Source organism: Aspergillus ruber, assembly GCF_000600275.1.
Source record: "Aspergillus ruber CBS 135680 unplaced genomic scaffold scaffold00003, whole genome shotgun sequence".
Lineage (NCBI taxonomy): Eukaryota > Fungi > Ascomycota > Eurotiomycetes > Eurotiales > Aspergillaceae > Aspergillus > Aspergillus ruber.
The window spans coordinates 449,455-473,529 of NW_024467299.1; the positions used below are offsets into that span (position 1 = coordinate 449,455).

Below are 24,075 nucleotides of genomic sequence, written 5' to 3' on the forward strand. Positions count from 1 at the left end.
ATAGATATCACTGTATAAATTCATCAACTCATGTAGCCCAAGACGTCGCAGACGTCTCGTGGCCACTGTCCAAGGATATACACGAAATGGACCTCCCGGTGTGCCGTTTTCAAAAATTTTGGTACATTAATCGGCCGTCCCAATCCTAGCAGAATCAAAAAGGAAAAGTCAAAAATTAAATCAGAATGGCCATGACAACCACAATATCACGGACGTCATATTCCTCTATAGATTATCGGAGCCGCAACTGAGTTGGGACGTACGCTGGACTCAAAAGACCGTCGACAGATTCATCATCCGATCAGGCTTCCTGGGTCTCGTCTCGTTGCCGGCGACTCTTACCTGATCCAGCAGACCTATGGATTGTTAGAAACTTTTCAACTTCTCTTCGCTTGTTCCGAAGGGAAAAGCACTTACATGCTGATACGTCGAGCCACAGTTGCTAGCCCGGCATCATTGTCAGCCTCCTGTTGAGCACGCTGGAGAGCCGACATTCTCTGCTCATCGCTCCTCCGGTAAACCTCCTCCTTGGTCGGGGGTAAACGTTCATTCTGCAGGTCAACCTTCCGAGCATCATCAAAGTTGTTGATAGCCTGCTTAATTCCTTCTGCTCCCAGCATCAGAGTACCCGCGGGAAGACGACCTCCAGCAGCGGTCTTGAGTTCAGTGACCTTCTCCGACTCTTCACGGAGCACCTGGAAGAAACGAGACAGTCGACCAATGGCAAGAATCTTGTTTTTGATTGCTCGGCGCTTGAACTCGCTGCTGTCGACGTCCATTGGTAGCGGTGGCGACCCAGGACCAGAGGCCGATGTTGGTGTCTCATCTTCGAGTTCCTCCTTAGAGCAAGTGTTGAGGATGGCGATAAGCATGTCCGTAATCTTCTCGCCGACGAAGGGAAGCGACCAGGTAAAAACGTCCATGAAGTTGGGCAACCAATAGGGGTGGGGTGTGCAGTTGAATTGACGAATGTTCATAACGTTGTTCTCGTATTTCAACACGGCAGCCTTGTTGTTGTATACGTCCAAGTAGTTCGGTGCGCTGAAGATGGTCATCACACTTGGGAATCCGGTCGTGCGCGTCTTGCGGTACATGCGGTACCCGGCATCTTGTGCCTCATGTGCCCGGATGATCGACAGTAGGTTATTCTTCTCGAGGAAAGCGCATGCAGCAGGGTAGGAGAAGAAGTACGAACAGCCTCGAACGCTGTTGTGGACAAAGTATTCGCCAGTCTTTTCTTGTCCGAATTCTTCCAGAGGGTCGGCCCATAGGATATCACACATCAGGCCGTGGGTTGGAGGTTCCCTAAAGCGATCAATCTGCCACAACATTAGCATTTGTAATGCTGAATCCCTGTAAAAACGGTTGAACATACCGCCTTGATATCTTCCAGTGTATGCAATTCGGGACTAAGGCCTCCATGAATACACAAGAATTGCTTGTTCATGACCGCCGCTAGCGGCAACGAGCAGAAGGATTCGATGCAAGCCTCATAGATTTCCTCGCTGTACTTGTGTTTACATTCGAGTTTGAATGTGAAATAATCCGTAAGATGTCTGCATTCGTGGTTGCCTCGCAGAAGCCAGAGTGTGTTGGGGTACCAGATCTTCAGAGCCCAGAGGTACAGAACGCACTGAAAAAGCGTCAGATCCAGGCCCGCAAGTTAAAAAGGAGAACATACCTCAATGCTGAAATAACCTCTGTCAACATAATCACCCAGGAACAAGTATCGCGTCTCGGATGGATCGCCACCGACTTCAAACAATTTCATCAAATCGTAGTATTGACCATGAACGTCACCGCACACCGTAATGGGTGCGTCCATTTCTAGCAGGTTGGGCTCCGACCTCAGTACCTCTGTACCCTTCTTTATAATCCATAGTGCCTGTTCTGCCGAAAGACGACCTTCCCGATAAAAGTGCTGTCTAAGGAACTGCAGGTTCGGCTTTGAGGGGTCTTCAGGAGACCAGAAGGACTCGTCCGAGGGGGTGTTTGAGGCGGGTGCTTGCACCTCTAGGGATTCGCAAGACTGTTAGCGACCGAACAATTATAATCTCTATCATTTGTCCCTTTTTTTCATACCTTTAACTACTCTTTCCTGGGTGGACACCTGGCTGCCATCTTCCATAGTATGTAGCGTGAAATCGATCTCGGGGACCGGTCTCTTGTCCGTCACCGCTCGCGCCAAATTCCGGTCCATTTTCACCGAGAAAGGTCGAGTCGCGTCTGAGGAAGGGGGGAACGGATGAGAGAATAGGATAAGAGGAAAAGGAGAACAGGACCAACAGAAGTTGGCAGCGCGGAGGGAAGAGATTGGTGGGGTTAAGCGCGGCGAAATCACACACGAGAGCGATCGATGTCGAGTCCAAGCAAATAGATCGTAGAGGGCAGAGATAAGGATAAAATAGTATCCCAGAAATGACTGGACCTATAAGATAGAAGGCAAAAAGAGAAGAGAAATTATCAGATTGAAAAGACCCGAGTTAACTCTTTTTCAGGAGCAAAAACAACCAGCAACGGTAGTGGCCAAGGCGTCCAAAAAGGGACTGATTCAGTCGATGTGGGGAGAGCCAAGAGGAATAGAGAACACTTTTCTCCTGACCAGGTGAAATAATCAATATGGGAGAAGAGAGATGTATCATAAAAGAGGCAAGCAAGAGGCGAGTCAGTGAGAGAGATCTCTATTCTCTGGCTGGTTGAAAAGGAGCCTCAGCCTAATTGGGAAGAACACACTGCTTATTCAACTTCGGGATCCACGCGCATTGGCTCCTTTTGCGGGGAGATTACTATCGCCTCTTCACCTTCATTATTATTTCACCATCTGCTTCAACATGTACGAATCATATAGTAAGTATTTATTGCTGTCCCATGAGAGGACCTGTGCTGACACGCATTTAGGACCGCATCCCTTTCTGGCCCAGGTCCCTTTGACCGTCTCCCCGTTTATCAATCTGCCCTCCGCGATTACACTTCCCTATACATACAAATCTGTCCCCTCCACGCTACCACCCTCCGTCACAGGCGATCCCGGGAATCCCGATACTAAACCCCGTTACATCGTATCAGCGAGTGGTGAGCATGCCGCGCATCCAGACGAGATTCTAGCTGCTTGTCAGTCGCTCGAGCAACATCTAAGAAAGACTCGGAGTGACGCAGACGACGCCATCAAGCAATGGGAAGAGTCTATTCGCCAACGGGATCTTGCTGAGAAAAGACGAGTTGCTCCGGGGTGGCTGGATCGGGAAGAGAAGATACTTCAACCGAGTAGAGCCAGTTTCGCTTCGCCGTCTGCGGGTGGGGCTGAACAGAGTCTGCTAGACAGCACGCCTGCTGATCAGGGTGCTGCCACTCTTCCATCGATGAAGCCACGCGATGAGGGCAAGGAGCTAGACCAAGCGTTTGGCAGAATGGGCGTGAAATGAGCGAACCCCAGCCGCCCTACTTTGCCATTCTCCAATACTTCATAAGCCTGTGTGGCATCACCGTACTTTGCTCAGTGACTCATTTCTGGTAGCAGGACAATTATTATCTATCTAGTGCCTGAGGGCTCTAATCTGAGTGGTCAACTATCTTCTCACCCAAGCACGGATATGAGGCTGGACAAGGTGATGCAAGAGCATAACCAACAAATAGTGACGATAAACATGCTGTGTTACTGTATACGCAATACTCGAATGCCCGTGACTGGGATTTCCGTGCATCGAGACGGTACATTCAGATAAGGGTGAATATGATGCTTTTAATGCTTTATAGGTCGGGAGGTGTGACAATATTTCACCAGAATACATGTATTCACTTCTTCTCCATCCTAAATTTCTTCTCGTTGCCGCTGTACGCCGGACTTTAGCTATCCATATACCAACACGTCCTTTATGTCTTTTAAGAGACCTTCTCTTCATATTACTATGATCACACTATAGGACATGGCAACCAAAAACCACAATAGTGGCCTAATTGGCTATTCAATATCCTTACAGTCACCCACCTAGGGTATCAAACCCACATATACGCCTTTGCTGTGCCCACTGATGGATAGCCCATACTGCCCATCTTGACCTGAGAACCAAATGCGACGTGAATGCCAGGAAACTGCTTACCACCATGCCTGCACCGGCTCGCGACACTCTTTGCTCCCTGCTGTGACGAACACTATCTGTCTGTCAGTTAACACGCGCAAATCTTGCATACAATACATTTGCTGAACGAAGGTAATAGAGTTTCAGGGGCTCATCTATACGTAATAACAGTCCGTTAAGTTACCCGACGTACATGTAGAGTTAGACATAGAGTCGTCTTTGAAACCAGGATCTCAGAAACCCGGCCCAGCCTGATGGCCGATGGAAACCTATAGAATACAGAGCAGTGGCTTAATAACGTTGCGTTCCCGAAATGGATTCGAGGCCGCATGGAGATTTGATGCAAATGTGTGCTGAATCCTGAGCTTGCTGCAAGTATTTAAGCCCTCTTTGACTATAGGCCATGCTCACGCTATAACAGTGTCTCTTGCTAACCGCTCTTGCGGACCATCTGGCGAAACGGTCGCAATTCGGCGAGATGATCTGTATGGAAGTTGGATAAGTGAAGGCAGAAACGCAGCAGATATCATGTTGACCGTCCTCGTCATTGTGTTATCTGCTTGTTACATACAAACCAGACAGCAAATCGCCCCTCTTCCGAGATAAGGTTTCACTAGCATGATAGGATCAAATAGATTATGGGTAAACTGAAGCATTCAGAATTCCGAGCGTATACCACCCATCAATCCTAAAATGGCACTTGAGCCATTTTGGAGATGCCCTTGGTCATGCAATTTTGTGTGATAACTTCCCATTGACATCCTTCATCCTCTGAGAGGCTGGCTGTGATTCAAATGGGAGCCAGTTGTATCAGCCTACAATTGAATATGCGCTGTATTCCAACAAGTATGAAATGATATAATTACTCTTGAAGCATGGTGCCTGAGTCAATGGCACAAGAACATTTTATGAGGCTATGCAGAATGACAGTGTGGACATGCTTTCCCTCTTTGCTTTCCCTCTTGATGAGCAAAAAGGGTGTTGGTATCAATATGATCTAGCCAGTTGAAGGGTCTGAAGAGCTTACCCCTGGGCCAGTGTTGCATCTTGTCTTTCAAACGAGGCATAAGGAAGCGGTATGCATATTGGTCAAGAAGTTTGGAGTTGATCCACTTGTCGAAGATCAAATTGGGAAAACGACTGTGGATTGGACAAGGTACATCGATGGCGCTGCTATCTGTAGAAAGCTTGATCCGACATACAGACAATGCCAGATTATCTAGTCAGCCGGGATAATCTAGCTATGTAAAACTGAAATTCTTTTTGCTTGGTATCTTCAATATCATTTTCTTGTTGGCTCTTCTGTACTGCCATGGCGAAAAATATTGATAAGGCTAAATTTACCCTATTTCCTTTGCTTCTTTGCCTGGATCAGGCAGCTCAATCTCTACCGCAAATGGATAGTCATGTGATAGATAAAATGCTCAACCTGACTTCATAAAAGGATCCTTATATTTCTTTCTTTGTTCTCATTATGCTAACGCGAACTCATTGATCCCCAAGCCCTGATCGCTCCGAACTGCTTAGGGAGCCATAAGCGGCGTGAAGTCGGACCGAAAACGAAAAGGGAAGGTTGAAAGGTTCCCAGATCTACAATAGCTCTTCCGCGAACCAACGTTTCCTCCTCATCTCAACAATACCCCAAATACTCTCCTTGAATTTGCTTTACAACCGTCTCTCCTCCATAAACAGAGCAATGGAGCCTCTCAACACACCCCCCGAAGCCTCCTCCTTCGTCCTCCTCGCCGACCATCAATCGCGCACCCCCGCGTCCTTCCACACAGGCCCGCCAGTCCTCCACTACCACAGCAAGGCATGCAAACTCGTCATTTTTGAGCGTGATCTGCTCTCCGTTCCAGCGTTGAATGCCATCCGCGGCGCATCTTCGAGCGCCACCAATGGAAATGGCGACGCTGAAGGCGAAGAAGGAAAAGAAGTCGTGATCGATGGTGTTGATGTCTGGGTTACTTCTGAGTATGTCCTAGCTACCTACCCTTTCTCAATTTGCTTTCTAGAGATAATTAACATGACATGCGATTATAGTAAATTCCTCCTCTACACTCCCTCCGCCTCCACCGGCCTCACAATCCCCTACCCCTCCATCTCACTCCACGCCATCCAACGCCTAAAACTCCCCACCTCGCCCTCCAACGAAGTCCAAGGCCTGTACATGCAAATCGCAACCCCCACACCAACTGGTCCTACCGCAGACGACGAGGAAGAATGCATCACCCTCACCATCGTACCACCCACAGCACCAGAGACTCTAGGCGGGACATCGACAAGTGAAACGGCAACTCCTACGGCCACTGGACACGCGACGGAGGATCAGTCTGCGACGCAGGTGCTGTACGCGGCTGTGTCTGCTTGTTCGAATTTACATCCTGATCCGGTCCTTCCTGGTGATGAGGATGAGGGCGAAGAATGGGATGGGGAAGGCGATGAGGCAGTGCAGCAGATTGGGCTCCCGCCTGCTATGCCTGGGAGTTCGGGGTGGATTACAGCGGACAATATGCATGAATATTTTGATGAAGAGGGGAATTGGATTGCGGGTGGGCAGGAGCCGGTGTTGCCTTTGGGACCTGGTGCTGGGACGGTAAGGACCAGGGATGAGGAGAATGAAACTGTTGGGCAAGAGCACGAGGGGGAGAATGATGAGGCTAAGTGGCAGAGAACGGACTAAACGTTGTTGCGGGGGTAAAGGGGGTTGTACTTTAGAAAAGTTACCATGATACATCCATTCTTCTAATTACGTCTAGCTAGTAATCAAGGATATCGAGACAAAAAAAAATGCCTGCAATAGCATCAGAAATAAATTAAGACAAAGATATAGTGAAACCAGTCACACTTTTACAATCAACAGCCTTGAACCCCAACAAAAGAACAGAGAACCCAGTCCTACTCCTTCAGGAACCCATCACCATCGTACAAACTCCCCGGCGTGGCCGCTGTCGCCCCAATCCCCAGTCCAACTGTCTTCTTCACCGGCGTCATGGGTTCCGGTTTAGTCGATCTTTGGGTGGTTGCGCGAGACAATTTATCATTATGGGTATCCTTGCACTCTGGTTTCTTGATCCCGCCGGTGCTCTTGTGCCGCTCGATCTGGTTATAAGAGATGTCTCCCTGTAGTTCTATAACTTCACCAGGAGCTGAGGCAGAGGACAGTTTGGTTGATGTTCGCTCAAGCTGAGTGTCGAGCTTAGTGTCCTCCCAGATGGTAACGATATTGCCGCTGCCATTGCCGGGAGTTTTGTTTACTCCGCACGATGGGGAGAGTGGTCTTGTCGGTTGGGGACCGCCGACTACCTCTAATCCTTCTGCTGCGTCTTGATCGTTGTTTGTCGATGTGTTGTTTGTAGAGGTGCTGTTGCCTCGGTTGAGAGTGGAGCTTGACTTCTGGGAGTTTTGGTTCAGACTGTTTCGTCTGGAATTCGAGGATATCGAGGGAGGCGGGGATGTCAAATTCTCTGCCAATGGCATTGAGGAACGCTGGTTGTTCTTTGCTGGTTTCCCAGGTTGACTGCGCGGGCCCTTTACTGCAGACACGCGTGGTTCGCCAGGGGTGGGTGGGTTTTCACGTGTCGAAGGCGATGGGACTTGGTTGGAAGCCGACCATGCGGGAGGACTCTTATCGGGAGATGGTGTGCGAGGCAAACTGGCTTCTCGAGCAGCAAGCGAGGTGTCAATTCCAGGTAAAACCTTGGTGGTGCCGGTGTCCTTAGAGCCTATCCGTGCATGCTTTCGCTTAGGAGGGGAAGTCCGGTAAGAGGCACGGCGGTATGAAGAAGGGCGGCTTCGTTCATGGTGGTTTGGTTTATCTATAGAAATTGCCGAGACACTGGGCAAAGAGGACATGTTGGTTGCTGACAACTCAGAAACTTCGGATCTGCGACTCGCTGCTCCGTCGTGTTCCTCCGGTTCTTCAGCCATGGGGGAGATAACCGAACCTCCATAGGTTATCGGAGGGTGGATTGATATGCGGACACAATTCTGCCGCCGATGGCCTTTGCGCGGGCCATTCCCGCCCTTCAGTGCAGACGGAGGAGGAAGTCGCGGAAGACCGTCCGCGGACAACGGTGTCTCGTGCACGACCACATTGCTGGATCTCCAGCTTGGACTCTCCGAAAGATTAAGCAGATTGTCCGTACTGCTAAGAAGGGAATCAGTGGAGTCCCTTGGAGGGTGTTGGCGCACTGGAGACCGTCGTATCTGGCTGAAATGGGGAAGGAGTGCAGAGTTGTAGTTGATGCCGTTCCAATGAGCAGGAATATTGTTGGGACTTGGATACAATATAGGCTTGTTTCCCAACGACGCAAATCGTGGGTCGCGTCTTGGTGCAGTGGAAGACAGAGATTCACTCCTGCGTGGTGGCGGGCAAATTCGTTCCATACTATGACTCGGACTTCGAGTAGTCATACTTCGACGAGGAGACGTTCGATCCCGTTCCATTCTGTAAGCTTCCAAATCCACCGATCCCGAGGGGAACGCAAACGACCCTTGTAGCGAACTCTTTGTCGAGAAGCTCCTATTCAGACAGCCAACATCGTTGGCGCTGTACGGCACAAATGTTGGACATGGCGGCAATGCTGGCGAGTTGAAGTTGCTGTCAATCAACATCGGCGTTCTCCTACCATCTTCCAGGATAGAGCTGTCTGCCGTATCAAGACTCAGAGATGACAATCTCATGGATGAATCGTTCCTCGACAGACGGAAACGATTAGGCGGATAGGCACATGGAGGCGGAGGTGGCACCGGTTGCTCTGGCATGGTCCCTGCTGTTTGTGTGGTAAGGCTTGTCCCTCGTACCCGGAGGCGATACGGGTCGAATCCCTCGTGTTCATCTTCACGGACCGGAAACAAACTGCTCGAGTAATCCCTATTCATGTACACTGACCATATTCCTGATGAGTGGAGGTTGTTATCAGGACGTGGCTCTTCTCTGTCTGGCGTCTGTCTAGGAGATGTCTCTGCCGGCAGCTCCATGACCCCTTCGACTGCTGAAACCTCCACTTCTTCTTTCGAAACAGAAGGTCGAGTTTCAAATGAAGGCTTCTCAACTGACCGCTTTTCGAAGTTTTCCCCTACAGGTGCCAGAGAACTCCGTCGCGGAGGTCGTCGAAAGGACCAACGCTTGGACCTGGATCTCGAGAGGGACTGGCGCAACGATCGCGGCTTCTCGCTGAGTATGGAACACATCTCTGGATCGATGGGCTTGACTAATCTCTCCCTTGAATCCATCAGAGCCCATTCCGCGGGACTTCCGTATGGCAACTGCCCATACTGTCCCAGGACAGTTCCTTCTTCTGGGGACAGCTCAGTCACGGTTTCGGCAGGGAAATTTTGTAGTCCTCGAGCGTATCGACCATTGCGCGCATTTGCTACTGCCATAGAAAGTCTTTCTTGTCGAATCCTAATCCAAACGACTGTGCCAACTACCGAGCACACAATAAACAACACCGACAAGCTCACGGCCACGGCGACAACAGTTGTTAACGGTATCATGACGAGTTTGCAAGCCAAAAGGATACACCAGACACCGGATGAGCTCACATCGGCTGGTCTCGTTCGGGGATGGACGATGGTGGATGGCAGTGGCACACGATATGGACAGCAGGGATTGGTGTCAAACAGAGCAGATGACAGCAAGAAGGAGCATAGCGACTCTTTGCCTGCGGGGACTGTTTCGTTTGTTATGGATACCAGATCGTAGTCATGGAATGTAGCCAACATAACGGGGACGCGCAAGGAATGCTGGACATAGAGCACACTCCGTACTGGTAACCGTCATCATTGGCCAGTCACAAGTTATTCCCCTATGTTTCCGGGTGCATTAATGAGCAGAATATCAATTGGAATGAGACGATCCTTGATGTTGTTACAGACGGGCATGTCTAATATCGCACTCGATGTTAGTAGAGTATGAGGTATATATTATAGAGAATTTGCTGAGTTCCGGGTTCTTGTCATTAGTTTCTCTGCCATTCTAAATAATCACAATTCGGTGAAGAAACGAGCTACTTCACAGGGGTGCTGAGCAAAGCTGGGGTTAGTTGACCAAATTCAGAGCCATCTGGGTAGAACGTCGATTCAATGTATGCTATCGATTTGAGGTTCACCATGTTAGAGACTGACAATGCACATATTGAGGCAGTAGATACTCGAGATCCATCCCCGATATCATTTCCAGGGTGAAATGCCTTGAGGATTGTCCCCCTGCGGTTGTCGTTGAGATGAAGCTCCAGGGACCTATTCTGCCTCTGGAGACCGCCTAGCGCCAGGATAGCTTCATCGCACCGACCTTGGTCCGGATAGGGAGACAAACACAGCAAACAACCCGGACTACGATGTCATCCCGGGAGATAGCCATTAAGTAGACATGATATCAGAGCTGCTTATACTCCGTTCAGAACACGGAATGACAATGCTCCCGTAGGCTAGCTGTCCACAGCTGAAGCTTCGCGATGTTCCCGACAATTCTTTGAGCGCGGCCGGTTTCTGGGGGTTTGCATAGCGTCACATATCCACTTCAACCGGATAGGTCTTCCCCCACCAATTCTCCAGTACTTATTGTAGTGTAGTGCCCCTCGCCAACTCATTCCTTTCATCTTTTCATAGTATATATAGTATTACTGACTGCTTTCTTCTCTTTCTCTTTTCTCCTCCAACACTGTCACTCTTCACACTCTTGATCACCTCTTACAGACCTATCTATACAACTATTTTAATATTCTTAATCTATTCACCATGGCGAACAACCCCGTCAACGAGGTCGGACATTTTGTCCATGAGAACACCACTGCCCCCCCTCACCCCAGCTTGTTGGGAATGTTCTCCCTGAAGGGCAAGACTGCTATTGTCACTGGTTCTGGTGCTGGTATTGGTCTCGCTGTGGCCAATGGTCTGGCTGAGGCTGGTGCCAACGTTGCCTTCTGGTACAGCAACAACAGCAAGGCCCCAGAGCGCGCTGCTGAGGTCGCTCAGAAGTATGGTGTTCAGAGTATGTATTTCCAGCCACCAACACTTTTGCTTTTGTGTGCAGCACTAACCAGCAACAACAGCCAAGGCATACCAGTGTGACATCACCAATGCCGAAGCCGTCCAGAAGACCGTCGACCAATCTGTCCGCGATTTCAACGGCCGTCTGGATGTTTTCATTGCCAACGCTGGTGTCCCATGGACTGAGGGCCCCATGGTGGACGGTCCTCTTTCTCACTACACCAAGGTTGTTGGCATTGACCTGGATGGTACCTTCTACTGCGCCAAGGCTGCTGCTGCCCACTGGAAGCGCCAGAAGGAGCAGGGTACCGACCTCAACGGAAAGCCCCTCACCAACTTCAACTACGGTAGCTTTGTGGCTACTGCCTCCATGAGTGGTCATATTGTCAACTTCCCTCAGATGCAGGCTGCGTACAACGCCGCCAAGTGTGGGGTCATCCACCTCTGTATGTCATCTTCCTTTCACTGTTGAATCATGATTTGGTGCTAACCTGTCGCAGGCAAATCTCTCGCCGTCGAATGGGTTAAATACGCCCGTGCCAACTCCGTCTCCCCCGGATACATTGCTACCGAGATCTCCAGCTTCGTCCCTCAGTCGGTCAAGAACATCTGGAAGGACAAGATCCCCATGGGTCGGGAGGGTCAGCCCGAGGAGCTCAAGGGTGCCTACCTCTACCTGGCCTCGGACGCCTCGACCTACACCACCGGTGCCGACCTGGTTGTCGATGGTGGATACTGTGCTCCTTGAATGAATTAACGAGTTTTTTGGTTAAAGCGGTTGGGTTGTTTTGGCATTTGTTTTTTGGGTAATTAAAATGAAACGATAATAGACGAATGAATGATTATGATCATGCCGTATGGTTGTTCTGATACGAGAACCCGGTAGCTGCCACGAAGCCATGCAGATTTAGTTGCCGCGGGTTGTCATCCCCGTTTGATATGCATATCGTATGGTGTCTCGACCACTTCACCGCTGTTTACTGGATTTTTCCATCGGTTGAATGTTTGAGGTTTGGATGGGCGGGATGTGACATCATTGTAGCAGCATAGTATGATTGGATAGTGGTAAGTAGAGAGACTTGGATTATTGTGTTCATTGGATTATTGTCGCGAGGCAGAATAGCTCATCTGTGATCATTTCTTATGGTATAGGGGAGCTTCGAAATCCGGTCTTTTCGAATCAAGATAATTGATAATTTCCTCTCTCTTCTGCTAAAACCAGCCAGTTGGACATAGGATGGACATAGTGTACGATCGCTTTCGCATTTTCTTGAAATATTCATAGTTCGCATAATTAGATCCGGGATGTCTATTTAACATATCTTCAGAATTCCGATCAGAACACAGAGATATCGTCATGATATTGCTATCTAACTTCGAATCTCATGAACAAACTGTCAGATGTCACAATAGGCATAGGGTATATATTCATCTACTATAAACGTAAGCATTATATCTCAACGGTATCATGATCACGTCTCGGATATGCTCGAGACATCCTCGTATGAAATGAAAGGTCTCAACGCCAATTATATACATCTACCACCTCCATATACCAACTCTTTATTCTATTATCAAATATGGCCAAAGAAACAAAAATAATAAAAAAGAATCTACCCCTCTGCCTCAGCCCCCAAAGTCCAGTCCAGTGACCCCGTCATTCACCTCAGCGATCACTTGACCAAGTCCACCGCTATGAATGACCACAATGCTCCGTTGTCTCGCCTTATAATAATAACTACAAAGAAGCGTAGTCTACTCCATACTTTATTTGAATAAAATATCCAAGCAGTAAAGGATGTCATCTTTGTTGTCATTTACTGTCTTTGTTCTTTGTTCAGTCTTACCTCGCCCTATGGCTGATACAACAGGTACTCGCCGGATGGGATCCATCGTTGACATATGGGAATTGTGTATATAAACGGACTTTTTGCTCGTTCCTTCTTCTTTGGAATATAAGACCTGCCGGGCCCCCTCCTTCCCTCATTCGTCGAAGGACCTTGGATTCGATTCAGCCCTATAAACACACTACATCATGTATATCGAACTGTCATCGACACCTAGAACATCAATTACTTCTATGCCAACGACAGCGACAATGACAACAACACCATCGACAATGGCCAGCCTTCTCGCCCAAGAAGAGGAAATGGTAAGCCTACCCTCTCCTTGCCTAATAAACCATGAAGAATCAAGTCCTGACGGACGTATGCAGAATGCAACCCTCCAAGAAGCTCTATCATGCACTACCTGCACCCTGCACCTCACCAAAGCGAGTATGCGCCAGGATCTCAAAACGGGTGTGTACAATCCGTTGCGCGATCCGCCGTTTTCGCATTCACACGCGAAGGCTTGTCTAAGCGAGGAATGTGGGGATAGGGATGGGGATGAGGATGATCATGGTTCGGATTACTTCGATTCCGGTGATTCTGCATCTGGAACTGGATTTGAGAATCAGTCTGGTTCAGGCTGTTACTCCGGAGACGACGAAGAATGGGACGAAGAAGGAATATCCCCCCTCTCCAAACCAACCCGCAAGCAAATCCCGCAATACACGCGTTTGATCACGCCGCTTCAACGACTCTCGTACCAATCCTGTGTTTCGGATGTTCTCAGCCAAGGACGGAAACAGGGACTTGAACTGGTCAAGCCAGTGAAAAGCGATGAAGAGGATGAAGATCTTCGTTTTGCATACTACCAAGTCGACTACCATATTCATCTGCACGATCGTGCACGCTGTGATATGTTGACACTCTGCCGCGATATCGGGGATGTGAGGCAGTTGCGTGGGTGGGAGATTGAGATGAAGCAGCTGGATGAAGTAGAGGCTAGAGTAGTTGATAAGTCTGATCCTACTACCCCGGTAGCAGCAGCAACAGCAACAACACCAGCAGAAGCTGAGCTCTTCACAGTCCACCAAACAGCACTGTGGAAACGACGCTGGCGACTCCGCCAAAGACGCATCAACGATGTGAGAAGAAAATGGGCGCAGATCATGGCAGAGCGCAAGAGACAGCGCGAGGAGCTGCTGCTGGAAAGGCAAAAGATGTTTCGCGCCAAGGTGAAGTTGTATACCTGGAAGGAGGGAGATAAAGTGTTGCTGAGGGAGTTGAGCTTGTAATGTATTGCATTTGCATCAAACGGATTCAGGTCGAACCGTGATATTGACAGATCACCAGTTACCAGTTAGTTACCAGAAGATACCCCGAAATCAATTGATAAATTCAAATACCAAACCAAATCAAAACGCCGTATGTGCATCCCAAACAAAGCGGATATCAATGATCATAACACGAAAGAACCAAAACAGATACAAAACCACCTAAAAACTCTTAAGCCTGCTCAACTCCTGTCATCTGGACATCAGGACTCTGTACGACGGGCTGCTTAATGTCCACCGGATGACTGGCAGGGGTCTCTTCACTCCCGCGCTCCGGCCGCTTCCTTCCCAATCGATCGCACCAGTGTTCTGCGCTCACTAGAGTGTCATTGACCACTCCGCTGACCTGCGCCATCATGTCCAGACCCTCCTGTGCCAGGACGAGGATCCGATGCGCACCAACAGTGGCATCCGACGATGACTCTGGCGAGTCGGGTGAGGGCTGCGAAGTAGAAGCGATCTGGAACCGATGCGGCAAAGAAGTCAGATGCTTGCGGACAAGGTTCCGCGCATTCTCTGGGAGAGCACCTCCCGCATATTTGGAGACAACGTTGACCACCTGTTTCAAGGTGTGGAGGACGTCCTGCCTGACGGCTTGAATGCGCTGCGACAGCAGCGTGTTCCTGCCCGGCGAGTTCTCATTCATCTGAAGAGAACCAGAATCCCACTCCTTCAATGCACCCTGCAAAGCCAAAATCGCTTTGCCCAATCGTCCATTCGCCCAGCGCAGCCAGGTAAGACAGTACTGCAAGCTCCGCAGCGATTCTTCACTCATCGCGACACCAAGGCCGGAAGTCGAGATGACTAGTCGACTCTGCCAATTGGAGTTTCTATTACCCGCGGCCTTCTCTCGGCCAACTTCATCGTAGCTCGGCGAAGTATGATCATCATACGGCGGCAATGTCTCCGGAAGAGAAACCTCCGACGCGACGCGCATGATGCCCTTATCGTTGTTGATGTCGCCAATATTGCCGTTGTCGCTAATGTCGCGCCCCTTTTCTAAATCGCGCTCCCGATTATCCACCTTACGACGCTTCGACCGACTCGCAGTAGACCCCCGCTGATGTTTCAGCGCCCAGCGCAATCCGCTCTCAACACCTGTCTTTCTACCCACGGTGCCCACGGTACTAGCGACGGGCGACCCTATATTCCGCTCGATGAATTCAGCGCCGGTTTTGAAACGCGGTGAGTATGATTTCGAAGTGGTATAGGCGGTCATAGACCCGTTGATGGCCGAGGAAATCAACGGATGGGTGGAGGTGAGGAGGGAGAGGAGGGGCTCTGCTTGTCTGGAGTCGGAGGTGGGACGAGGCGGGGAGCGAGGGGAGTGAGCGAATTCTGTCACCGTTAACACAGCTCATAGTGTCTTTGGATGTGAGAGAGAAAGATACCAGAACGAAGACCCTCCAGAGCCTGCGCGGCCTCGATGTCATCCATAGAGAGCACACTGGTAGCCCTCCTCGAACGGTCGTCGGGAGAATGATCGACCTCCATCAAGGGAGCATGTTGGACAGAAGTATCCGGAGAAGTAATAGTGGTATTGTTATTGTTCTTCACAGCTTGGGGATGCTGTGTGGAAGGAGGAATGGGAGTGGGTGGTGGGTTTCCGTCCGCCATGGCATTGGCGATCTTTTCTGGACCGAAGAACAGTGGAGAGTTAGTTCAATAAGGAAAGAAAACTCTGCTGATTATGATAAATCGCCTATTCTTTCATGTGGGCGAATGGAAGTCACCGGCAAGAGGACTAGGGAAATGGTACAGAGTAGAGGCACAGTAACTGAGAGCGAAGAAGAGCCGAGAATGTGACGGCGTTTCACGTGAAGCCGGACAGAGTCCGATTACACGCTGAAATGCTGTGACATGACTCGAGGTGCTTCACATGCTCGGCTTATGCTTGCTTACAATACATCTAATCAGGCCATAATACTACTACATACGGCATAGTACACACCCGTACTCTGTACCTCTGTACTCTGTGCAAGTACTTCATGTCTTCCTGAATTTGATGTCACATGCAAAACATGATTCGTGACCGCTTTCTGTTATCGTCATTCGTCAAACTATCCAAATCCAGTAATCGCTCTATAACCTCAGTGTATGCACACGGCTCTATACAGTGCCCTATACAGAACATGTTGCCTTTTGATCCTTCGGTGTCAGCTCTTCTTGTAAAAGGACGGATCACTTCATGGAAAACGTGTCATTTGGATCCCAATACCCCCCAAGACCCTGCTGCGTCCCATGCAGACACATTGCCTCAATGACATCCTCCCCCTCATACTCAAACTCGTCCACTTCTTCGCCACTCGCAGAAACCTCACGCACAGTTATATGTGATGCTGCCTTCTGGCTGAACCGGTAGCAAGCGAGGATTTCATTCGTGACTATCCGCGAGGGCATGGTACTCGCTTTAATCTGACAGAGTATCTCCCCGAAGGCATGCATGACGAAACTGGCCTCTGGGCGCTTTTTGTACGCACAAGAGGCTAGAACTCGCATCCATGCGTTGTGATCATGCCGCCAGGTATGCAGAAGTGGGTGGTCGCCCTGCTTTGCAACCGGTGGCGGGATGGCCTTGGCACGCTCTGCGGCCTCGCGCGCCTGAGGAGTGAACTCGCGCGCCTGAGGAGTGAACTCGCGCATGGTGTCGTTCTCGCCGCGGAATGAGCTGCTCCATTGCTGCTTTAGCTTGTTGAACTCATGGACCGTATTATCCAGTATGGCTTGAAGGTTTCCGCCCTCGGCCTTGTCCTGTCGCGCGAGCTGACATGCCTCGTTCCACGGCCGAATGAGATCCTCGTCGAGGTCCCACATGATGGCCGCTTCGGGGAATTGGCGCTCTAGCTGCTCAAGCACGGCGTTGCGCTGTCGTGACGCAACCCAGAACTTGAGGTAGTCGATGATGTTGCTTGTTTTGCATTGTCGTCCTGGGTTGCGATATGCAGGGGCTTTTCGCGTGCAAGGGCTAATTCGCTCGCGATATTGCCGCCATGCTTGTTCTGAGAGGTGTACGCCACCCTTCCGGCCGTCTACCAGGTGTCCAAGAAGACAAGCCAATTCTTTCGCCTTCCACGAGTTAATCGACTCATCGTACGAGACCTTCTCATGCTCAACAGTGCACTGTCCCAGATTCGACAGCGTCAGGTTAAACGTAAACACCCCCTGCCAGAACTCATCCGGAGACTGGATCTCGCTCATTGGCACCGAATGCTTTGTGAGCCCGAAATACTCTTCCGGATATGACAGTTCTTGTTGGGGTAGTTCTGAATTCTGGAAACTCTGCACGATCTTCTGATCCCAGCATATCCATGGTGTATCACCGTCGTAATCACCGCCGGAAAGCATATGCGCCAGTGGCATATTACCCTGCGTCGAGAAAACAATCACATCTTTGAAATGGCGCAGCTCAGGCTTCCAAACAGCATGTCTCCGCTGAATATCAGAGGGGAGGTGGGCAGGTAGTCTCCCGACGAGAACATCCATACCATCGAGTAGATTATCCTCGAACGCAAAGCCGCCTGCTTGCCAGTTATTGGAAAATCCGAGATGTACTTCATCTGGTTTCAAAACACCATAGGGGTCAGCGATACAAAACGCATATGTCGACAGGGGTACCTCGATATGCAGCTTATCCACGTACTGCTCCAGCAGTTCACGCAGGCATCTCCCCAGTCGCTTACGGAGAGGATAGAAGCTCCGCGGTGTAAAGCCAGCCTCAGTAAAGCGGACGATCCCCTCGATATTGTTAGCAGTCCACTGCTCCAGCCGTCGAACCTTGTAAGCCATCAATCCAGGACTGTCATCAGCAGGCCAGAGTTTCTGCATCAAACTGCGACAGAGGATATTACTATTTGACTGCAAGACCTCAGCGAAGTCACGATACAGCGCATTGATGCCCTCACGGGTCAAGTCAGCAATGTATTCCTTGGCAATACCGCCATTCTCCAAGATCCCCAGTAACTGCACATTCAACTCAACAGGGTGCAACGGTTTCGACCACTTCACAACCTCGAACGTCAACTTCTCCTCGTCAACGGGCTCTTGCCACGACTCCGGATGCGGTTCGATTTTTAATTGCGAATCAGATATCTGGATCCAAATATCATCATCGCCGGCAGAAAGATGTGACCGGTGTCGATCGACCATCCACAATCCCTTCGCCCCCGCAATCCGACCCTGGAAACAACTAGGCATGTTCCCCGAAATCCCCAATGAGTCACATATATCCTTCGCCAACCCCCGAGACATTAATGCACATCCGTCATTCATAACAGTTTGACCGGGCTCATCGCGCAGATGCAGAACTTGTTGCGGCCGTAACACCGCTGTCGCGAATGTCTTGGACAGACCAATTGAAATTCGCTGGAAAAGCTTGCAGTTCGATTGCGACATGTTAGCCTCTGCGGGCATGTGCCAGTCCATTAGGATTTCAACGGTCATCGGCGTGCGGTTCTCGCTTTCCTGGCGCGGTGGTGCGATGCGTGGCGGGATGTGGTAGGTATGATAGAAGTCTTCACCGTCGATAGCGAAGAACTCGACTTTGAATCGCGGATCCCACTTGGTTTTGCGTTTTGATTTGGCTTCCTCGACGAAGTAAGGCCGCCATGTCCGGCCCATGCAGCGATGAACATTTTGCGTCAGCCACGAAGCTAGACTCTCGCGTAGTAGCGATGGCTGGGACGGCAGAGGCAAATGTCCCGGCGGCATTGTCGGCGCTGGCATCGTCAAGGTCAGGAACCTATCTGACCCAAACCGTCGATGGAACCGACATGTCTTCTCCATCTTGAGCGGGTTCAGTCTCAATTTCAGAATCCCTGGCTGATTAGGTTCGCACCAGTCCAACTCCCCAGAGAACACAACTACTTCGGAATGCTTGTCTGATTTGAAATCTCCTGTCGCGGCATTCCAGGCCTGTCGATTCGACCACTCAGGAAGCAGCTTTCCATTCCGCTGAGTGTGTGTCGCAATCCACCCGCAGAAGTCGTCATAAGTCTTGAATGAGATGCTATCACCAACTAGCATCCGGTCAAATGGGACGTCCCAGGCTCTGCCTATCCGCTCCAGTTCGTACCGGTACCGTAGTGGTATGGAAGGCGGGAACGAGCGAGCGAGCGAAAAGGGACCGTTGCGGAGGAGTTCTGCAATGATCTCCTCTTGTTCCAGATACCTGGCACTAGATGCCTTGCTCATAGATTCAGTGCTGAATATCGTTTGTATCTCTTGATTGAGCATGCGGCCCACAACAGAATCTTCGTGTTGTGTCTCTGGCTCCGTGGCATTCGATGCAAAAGAAACACCCAGACCACTATCCTCCCGAGGTCCAAAATACGACGTCGTACTTGTTGAGAAGCTGTACCGAACATTGTTCTGCTCTGGTGGCACAGCATCGTATCGAAAGGACGGCGGGTCGGGAGCTGTCAGCCGCTCGACGAAGCTCCCTGGGCCCTCCTTGGGTCCTTTGGAGACATGGCTGCCTTTACTGCTACTTCTCGAGACTGATTGCGTAGGGTCTCGTGTCCAGCCCATATCATCCAGCGTGGGTCCAGGGAATTCATCTTCGCCGTTCTTAGATGGTGAGTTTGGCGCTGTATAGTATTCGTCGTCATCGTCTGAGTACCTCGGTTTTGTTGGTCTGGGCAGGATGGGTGGTTGTTGTATCGTAACCGGAGCCGGTGCTGATCCCGACGCCATATTGGAAACCTGCTTTGGAGCTGCCTCGCGTGGCCTGGGGGAGTCTTGACTCTGGCCGTAGCCATTGGTATGCTCATTCCGTCTCAATGGCATCGTCCCCTGATTCAAGAGATAAATCTCGTCATCAACCAAATTCATCAGATACCTCAGCCTTGCATCTCTTTCCCCCTGCGATATCCACTTACACCCGACTTCGTTCATCTGGTTCCTCGGCGCAATCCTCGTCGCGTCCGACCTCCTCGCTCCCAAGAAACCCCCACAACCACAACCACGACCATGCTGCCAACCAGCACCACCAGCAAAAGACTGCGCAACAATCCACTCCTCAAAACTATTGATCAAATCCCTAAAATCCACCTTACGATTAAAATACACCATCTGGATCCTAGAATAGCACTGCCATCGCAACGGCTGCTTCCCCGCGAAGACAGACGGCGAATACGCCTGCGGGTTCGGGAGGTCGAGGGCGAATTGCTCATTTAGGGACTCGATTATCCGGTGTAGTTCTTTCCCGTTTCGAATGGGCGTTGAAGGGGCCATGGCGGGAGTTGTTTGGTCGGTTTGTTGCTGATCTGGTACAGTCCACAACCCAACCGAACAAAATTAAGAGCAAGCCGGGTACAAGTTTTTGTTTCTCAGCACCACGACTTGTTGGTTGTTTGTTGTCTTGATTTAAACCATTTGTAATTGTCTCGATTGTTCAGAATAATAACATGAACACAGTGCACAATGGAAGAGAGCATCATGTGAAATGGAGGGGAAACCCCCCATCAAAAGCGGGCATCATTGGCCGGTCAACAGGTCGACTTTAATAGGTATGTACTCCGTGCAAAAGGCAAAATTGAACTATGCAGCTACGCTGTATGCACAAAGTGAAGTTTATTATTTCCTCCAGCCAGAGAAAGCTCATCAGTCTTCATGATCTCGGCTCTCTTCACTGCTCTGATCAGCAGTGTACAATATATTCGTTCTCTCCATTTACGATCAGCATGCTTAAACCCGGAGGTTCTTGCTGCCTACATTGGTCGAGTGAAAGGGTGAGGGGAGATCAAGAGTTGACTAAAGTGTGCTGGGTTTGGTCACAACAGAGGATCTATTTTCTACAGAGATTGGCCTCCCTCGTATAGTCGAATCTCGTCAAGCTCAGCTGAATTGTGAGTCGAGCTGAACCGAAGGCTTGGGTTGTCAATGAACTCGTACTATAGGCAGTAGTATGTATTATGCATACGAGTTTGATGAATTGTTCAAAGGCCCTAGACGCTCGACGTGCATGAGGCATATATTCCATCACCCCTCAGCTGTCTGCAGTGAACTGTTCTGTCAATTCTTCCCCATTCTATTGACTATTACTATGTATTTGTATACTTACATAGACTCTTCCTGTTTATATCGACCTTAGAAGCCCCCATCTTCAACAATTTCGCGGCTATGTACTCTTATTATGTACTTGTATTTATACTCTCTTCAGCCCTAAACTCTGCGGGTGCTATTGGTGCCGGAAGCCCTCCCCTCCCCCGAGCTAAGGGTAAAAGTGGGCCGAGCAATTCAGCTGGCAGCCCAAATTTGCCAAAATTACAGCTATTTATAGCTTTAGAGAGGATTGTGTGTATACTAGTACTGCGACAGCTATGCGGCCTAAACAATAATAATGCCTCAATTCAACCAAAGTAAACGATCAATCCTATCTCCCACCACTAACATTGTTCTTCCATGAGAACTGAATGGCTCACCTCCCCCCAATATGAACAGTTCATCTGTAACCGATGTCAAAGTACCCATAATTTCACAAACTGCTTCACTCGCTGCTTATGCGCATCAAACGATTTCTCAAACCCCACACTCAAAGAACCAGACCTTGGCGCTTCAATGGGTGCTGCGTGATTGAAAAGACCTGCCTCGGTAGGGTCGACTTTCCTGCACCGAGTGGTGGCTTTATATCCGATGATGAGCGAGAAGTAGAGAGGAAGGCCCAAGTACGAAGTTGCAAACGCCGTGTAATCAACTCCGTGATGGTTGAAGACATCAAAGGTCCTGAACAGAGTGATCATGACGCATGAGACGAGCGCAACCCATGACCCAAGCTGTCCCAGTGGTGCTTTGAAGACCAGGACCTCATCTGGGATCCTTTGCGCTCTCCGAGCTTGGTCAAATGAAAGATGCGTGGCAAGGACGGAGACCCACGTTAAAATACTGAGCATGGTGACGAGGTTCATAAAGTAGCGAAAGAGGAACTTGGAGTCGGCAAAGACATTCAAATAGGCCAGCGTTGCCAGACAGGAAGACAGGCACAGCCCAGAGATGGGAATACCTCGTCGATCTGTGAAAGATAAACAGGCAGGGGCCTTTTTATCGAGGGACATTCGGTACAACGTTCCAGTTGCCACGTGAAGGCCAGAAGTAGCAGATGACAGTGCAAACAGCAAAATGCAGGCATTGACAATGTGTGGAAGCACTGGAATGCCCGCCATTTGGATCGCCACCAGAAAAGCTGACATGGGAATATTGCCATTCTCATTCGACTTGACTAAACCATTAAGGGCAAGTACCGCCACGACGATGAAGCTGACAATGTTGAGTACCACGATCCGGTAGGACGTCAATCTAATTGCACGTGCAGTAGTCTTGCGAGGGTCTTGCGTCTGTACAATTGTCATCCCGATCATTTCACTGCCCAGATAGGCGAGTATTGCAGACGGCAGAGTGTCACAAAAGGCATAAAGATGCTCAGGCCATTCAGCATCTTCATTGTAGAGATTAGAATCTCTCCAATGTAAAGCTTCGGGACGGATTCCAACCGCAAGAGCGACGCACAGTATGACAATCCCCAACACCACGAGTATCTTAAAGGACGACAATACGACTTCATATGTCCCGAAAAATGGTGATGCATAGTAATTCGCGGTAATAATGATGATCAAGAACGCGGTAATCCAAACTCCAGCGTTGACGCGCTGTGTCTCCGCCCAGAACGAGATCAATGATGCAGCAGCTGTCAATTGATTCGGGACGACGACGACGTATTTCAACCAGTATCTGTTCCGGAGTCCTGCGTCAGAAGCTTCTCCCAGTTGAGCCCTCTAGGAGATCCGTTGACTCACATCCAACTGATCGCAAAGCCCAAAGCAGGATCACAAAACCGAACCGCATGGCCAGCTACTGTGGACTGGACTGAAGACCATGATGCCACTTCTCCAGTCGCACACAAAACCAGGTAAACCACCACCCCGACAAACGTATACGCAACGATTATGGGAAATATCTGCAGCAATCAACCCGTCAACAAAGCTCTAGCACAGTTAAGCGCGCAGGACGAAACTGACTCCGGTACTAGAATGTTGTTAATATTTCCTTTTTTTTTTCTTTGGAGAGTGCAACTTTTTCCTATTGGCCTAACCCTTACCCTGTTGTCAGACTGTTTGCTGGAAGGAGCATCAAACCAGTATGAATGGCTGCGCCAATAGCTGTACAGCTTAGCCAATTGTTGTCTATGCACTTGGATAAGGGACGCACTCATCATGGTGACCTGGTGTGGCTTCATAACCCCATACTTGTTCGTAGGCCGTGTCTCGTGGTTGGGAATCGTCGAGGGGGGATATTGTCTGCTTTGCAGGGCTGCATCATCTTGTGATAACGACTCTGTATTGATACTGAGCGCGGTTTGGGAACCATCCAACGACCAAATTGACATGGTGAACGTCAACGTAAAAGTAGGTATGAGGGGAAATAACCATAGAACAAGTCAATTAAAGATAAATGAGAAGCGAATATAGGGAGATTGAGGCGTGTTGTGCTCATTATAGGGAAACAAAACTTAGGAGAGAGGTTTCAAGAAGAGAATAGGATGGGAAGGTGGTTATTTACGGAAAGAGCAATCTAATACCCGTAACCACCACAAGGCGGGAAATCACCATGACTACCTGAAGAATACAAGGAACAACGGATAACGTGCATAAGAGGAAAATTTAATGTCTTCTTTGACACAGAAATGGAGAGTTGATAAAGATATTGGGAATCCTTTCGGAACAAATGAATAAAGTAACACAAACGCCCCGGAAAGTCTAAGATATCATCGAAAACAGAAAGTAGAAGAGAATGGAAAACAGAATGAGAAATCGTCTTTTTTTTTTTTTTTTTTTTTTTTTTTTTTTTTTT

General features: G+C 49.5%; 10 protein-coding genes across 10 annotated transcripts; 5 read left to right on the plus strand and 5 right to left on the minus strand.

Annotated features, from left to right (window-relative positions):
- Positions 1 to 301: 301 nt before the first annotated feature.
- On the minus strand, positions 302 to 2,200 carry EURHEDRAFT_448063 (serine/threonine-protein phosphatase 2B catalytic subunit; the record flags this gene model as incomplete). The annotated part of the gene is made up of 5 exons (XM_040783717.1): positions 302 to 356; positions 418 to 1,319; positions 1,376 to 1,633; positions 1,682 to 2,013; positions 2,083 to 2,200. The coding sequence occupies 5 exons, from the start codon at positions 2,198 to 2,200 to the stop codon at positions 302 to 304; spliced, it is 1,665 nt and encodes a 554-aa protein (XP_040642152.1).
- Positions 2,201 to 2,831: 631 nt separating this feature from the next.
- On the plus strand, positions 2,832 to 3,422 carry EURHEDRAFT_374549 (uncharacterized protein; the record flags this gene model as incomplete). The annotated part of the gene is made up of 2 exons (XM_040778647.1): positions 2,832 to 2,847; positions 2,899 to 3,422. The coding sequence occupies 2 exons, from the start codon at positions 2,832 to 2,834 to the stop codon at positions 3,420 to 3,422; spliced, it is 540 nt and encodes a 179-aa protein (XP_040642153.1).
- Positions 3,423 to 4,970: 1,548 nt separating this feature from the next.
- EURHEDRAFT_408803 (uncharacterized protein) lies at positions 4,971 to 5,421 on the plus strand. Its single transcript, XM_040780917.1, has 2 exons — positions 4,971 to 5,037; positions 5,104 to 5,421. The coding sequence occupies exons 1-2, from the start codon at positions 5,000 to 5,002 to the stop codon at positions 5,297 to 5,299; spliced, it is 234 nt and encodes a 77-aa protein (XP_040642154.1). The 5' UTR covers positions 4,971 to 4,999; the 3' UTR covers positions 5,300 to 5,421.
- Positions 5,422 to 5,490: 69 nt separating this feature from the next.
- EURHEDRAFT_408804 (Voldacs domain-containing protein) lies at positions 5,491 to 7,059 on the plus strand. Its single transcript, XM_040780918.1, has 2 exons — positions 5,491 to 6,050; positions 6,120 to 7,059. Exons 1-2 carry the CDS (start codon positions 5,773 to 5,775, stop codon positions 6,757 to 6,759), a joined length of 918 nt encoding a protein of 305 aa, XP_040642155.1. The 5' UTR covers positions 5,491 to 5,772; the 3' UTR covers positions 6,760 to 7,059.
- Positions 6,975 to 9,578, minus strand: EURHEDRAFT_448508 (uncharacterized protein; the record flags this gene model as incomplete). Its single annotated transcript, XM_040783745.1, has 2 exons — positions 6,975 to 7,145; positions 7,215 to 9,578. The coding sequence occupies 2 exons, from the start codon at positions 9,576 to 9,578 to the stop codon at positions 6,975 to 6,977; spliced, it is 2,535 nt and encodes an 844-aa protein (XP_040642156.1).
- An 835-nt stretch (positions 9,579 to 10,413) lies between these two features.
- On the plus strand, positions 10,414 to 11,943 carry EURHEDRAFT_408805 (putative carbonyl reductase). Its single transcript, XM_040780919.1, has 3 exons — positions 10,414 to 11,073; positions 11,135 to 11,518; positions 11,573 to 11,943. Exons 1-3 carry the CDS (start codon positions 10,821 to 10,823, stop codon positions 11,818 to 11,820), a joined length of 885 nt encoding a protein of 294 aa, XP_040642157.1. The 5' UTR covers positions 10,414 to 10,820; the 3' UTR covers positions 11,821 to 11,943.
- Positions 11,944 to 13,170: 1,227 nt separating this feature from the next.
- On the plus strand, positions 13,171 to 14,193 carry EURHEDRAFT_374553 (uncharacterized protein; the record flags this gene model as incomplete). Its single annotated transcript, XM_040778648.1, has 2 exons — positions 13,171 to 13,224; positions 13,288 to 14,193. The coding sequence occupies 2 exons, from the start codon at positions 13,171 to 13,173 to the stop codon at positions 14,191 to 14,193; spliced, it is 960 nt and encodes a 319-aa protein (XP_040642158.1).
- Positions 14,194 to 14,404: 211 nt separating this feature from the next.
- EURHEDRAFT_448331 (putative clock controled protein (Ccg-8)) lies at positions 14,405 to 15,849 on the minus strand (the record flags this gene model as incomplete). The annotated part of the gene is made up of 2 exons (XM_040783736.1): positions 14,405 to 15,570; positions 15,624 to 15,849. The coding sequence occupies 2 exons, from the start codon at positions 15,847 to 15,849 to the stop codon at positions 14,405 to 14,407; spliced, it is 1,392 nt and encodes a 463-aa protein (XP_040642159.1).
- A 339-nt stretch (positions 15,850 to 16,188) lies between these two features.
- Positions 16,189 to 20,200, minus strand: EURHEDRAFT_528397 (RNA dependent RNA polymerase). The gene is made up of 4 exons (XM_040787058.1): positions 20,109 to 20,200; positions 19,407 to 20,022; positions 16,484 to 19,385; positions 16,189 to 16,314 (listed from the first exon to the last, which is right to left on the minus strand). Exons 2-4 carry the CDS (start codon positions 20,014 to 20,016, stop codon positions 16,293 to 16,295), a joined length of 3,534 nt encoding a protein of 1,177 aa, XP_040642160.1. The 5' UTR covers positions 20,017 to 20,022; positions 20,109 to 20,200; the 3' UTR covers positions 16,189 to 16,292.
- Positions 20,201 to 21,558: 1,358 nt separating this feature from the next.
- On the minus strand, positions 21,559 to 23,360 carry EURHEDRAFT_408813 (putative amino acid permease). Its single transcript, XM_040780920.1, has 4 exons — positions 23,324 to 23,360; positions 23,244 to 23,250; positions 23,022 to 23,182; positions 21,559 to 22,956 (listed from the first exon to the last, which is right to left on the minus strand). The coding sequence occupies exons 1-4, from the start codon at positions 23,353 to 23,355 to the stop codon at positions 21,690 to 21,692; spliced, it is 1,467 nt and encodes a 488-aa protein (XP_040642161.1). The 5' UTR covers positions 23,356 to 23,360; the 3' UTR covers positions 21,559 to 21,689.
- Between the last annotated feature and the right edge of the window lie 715 nt (positions 23,361 to 24,075).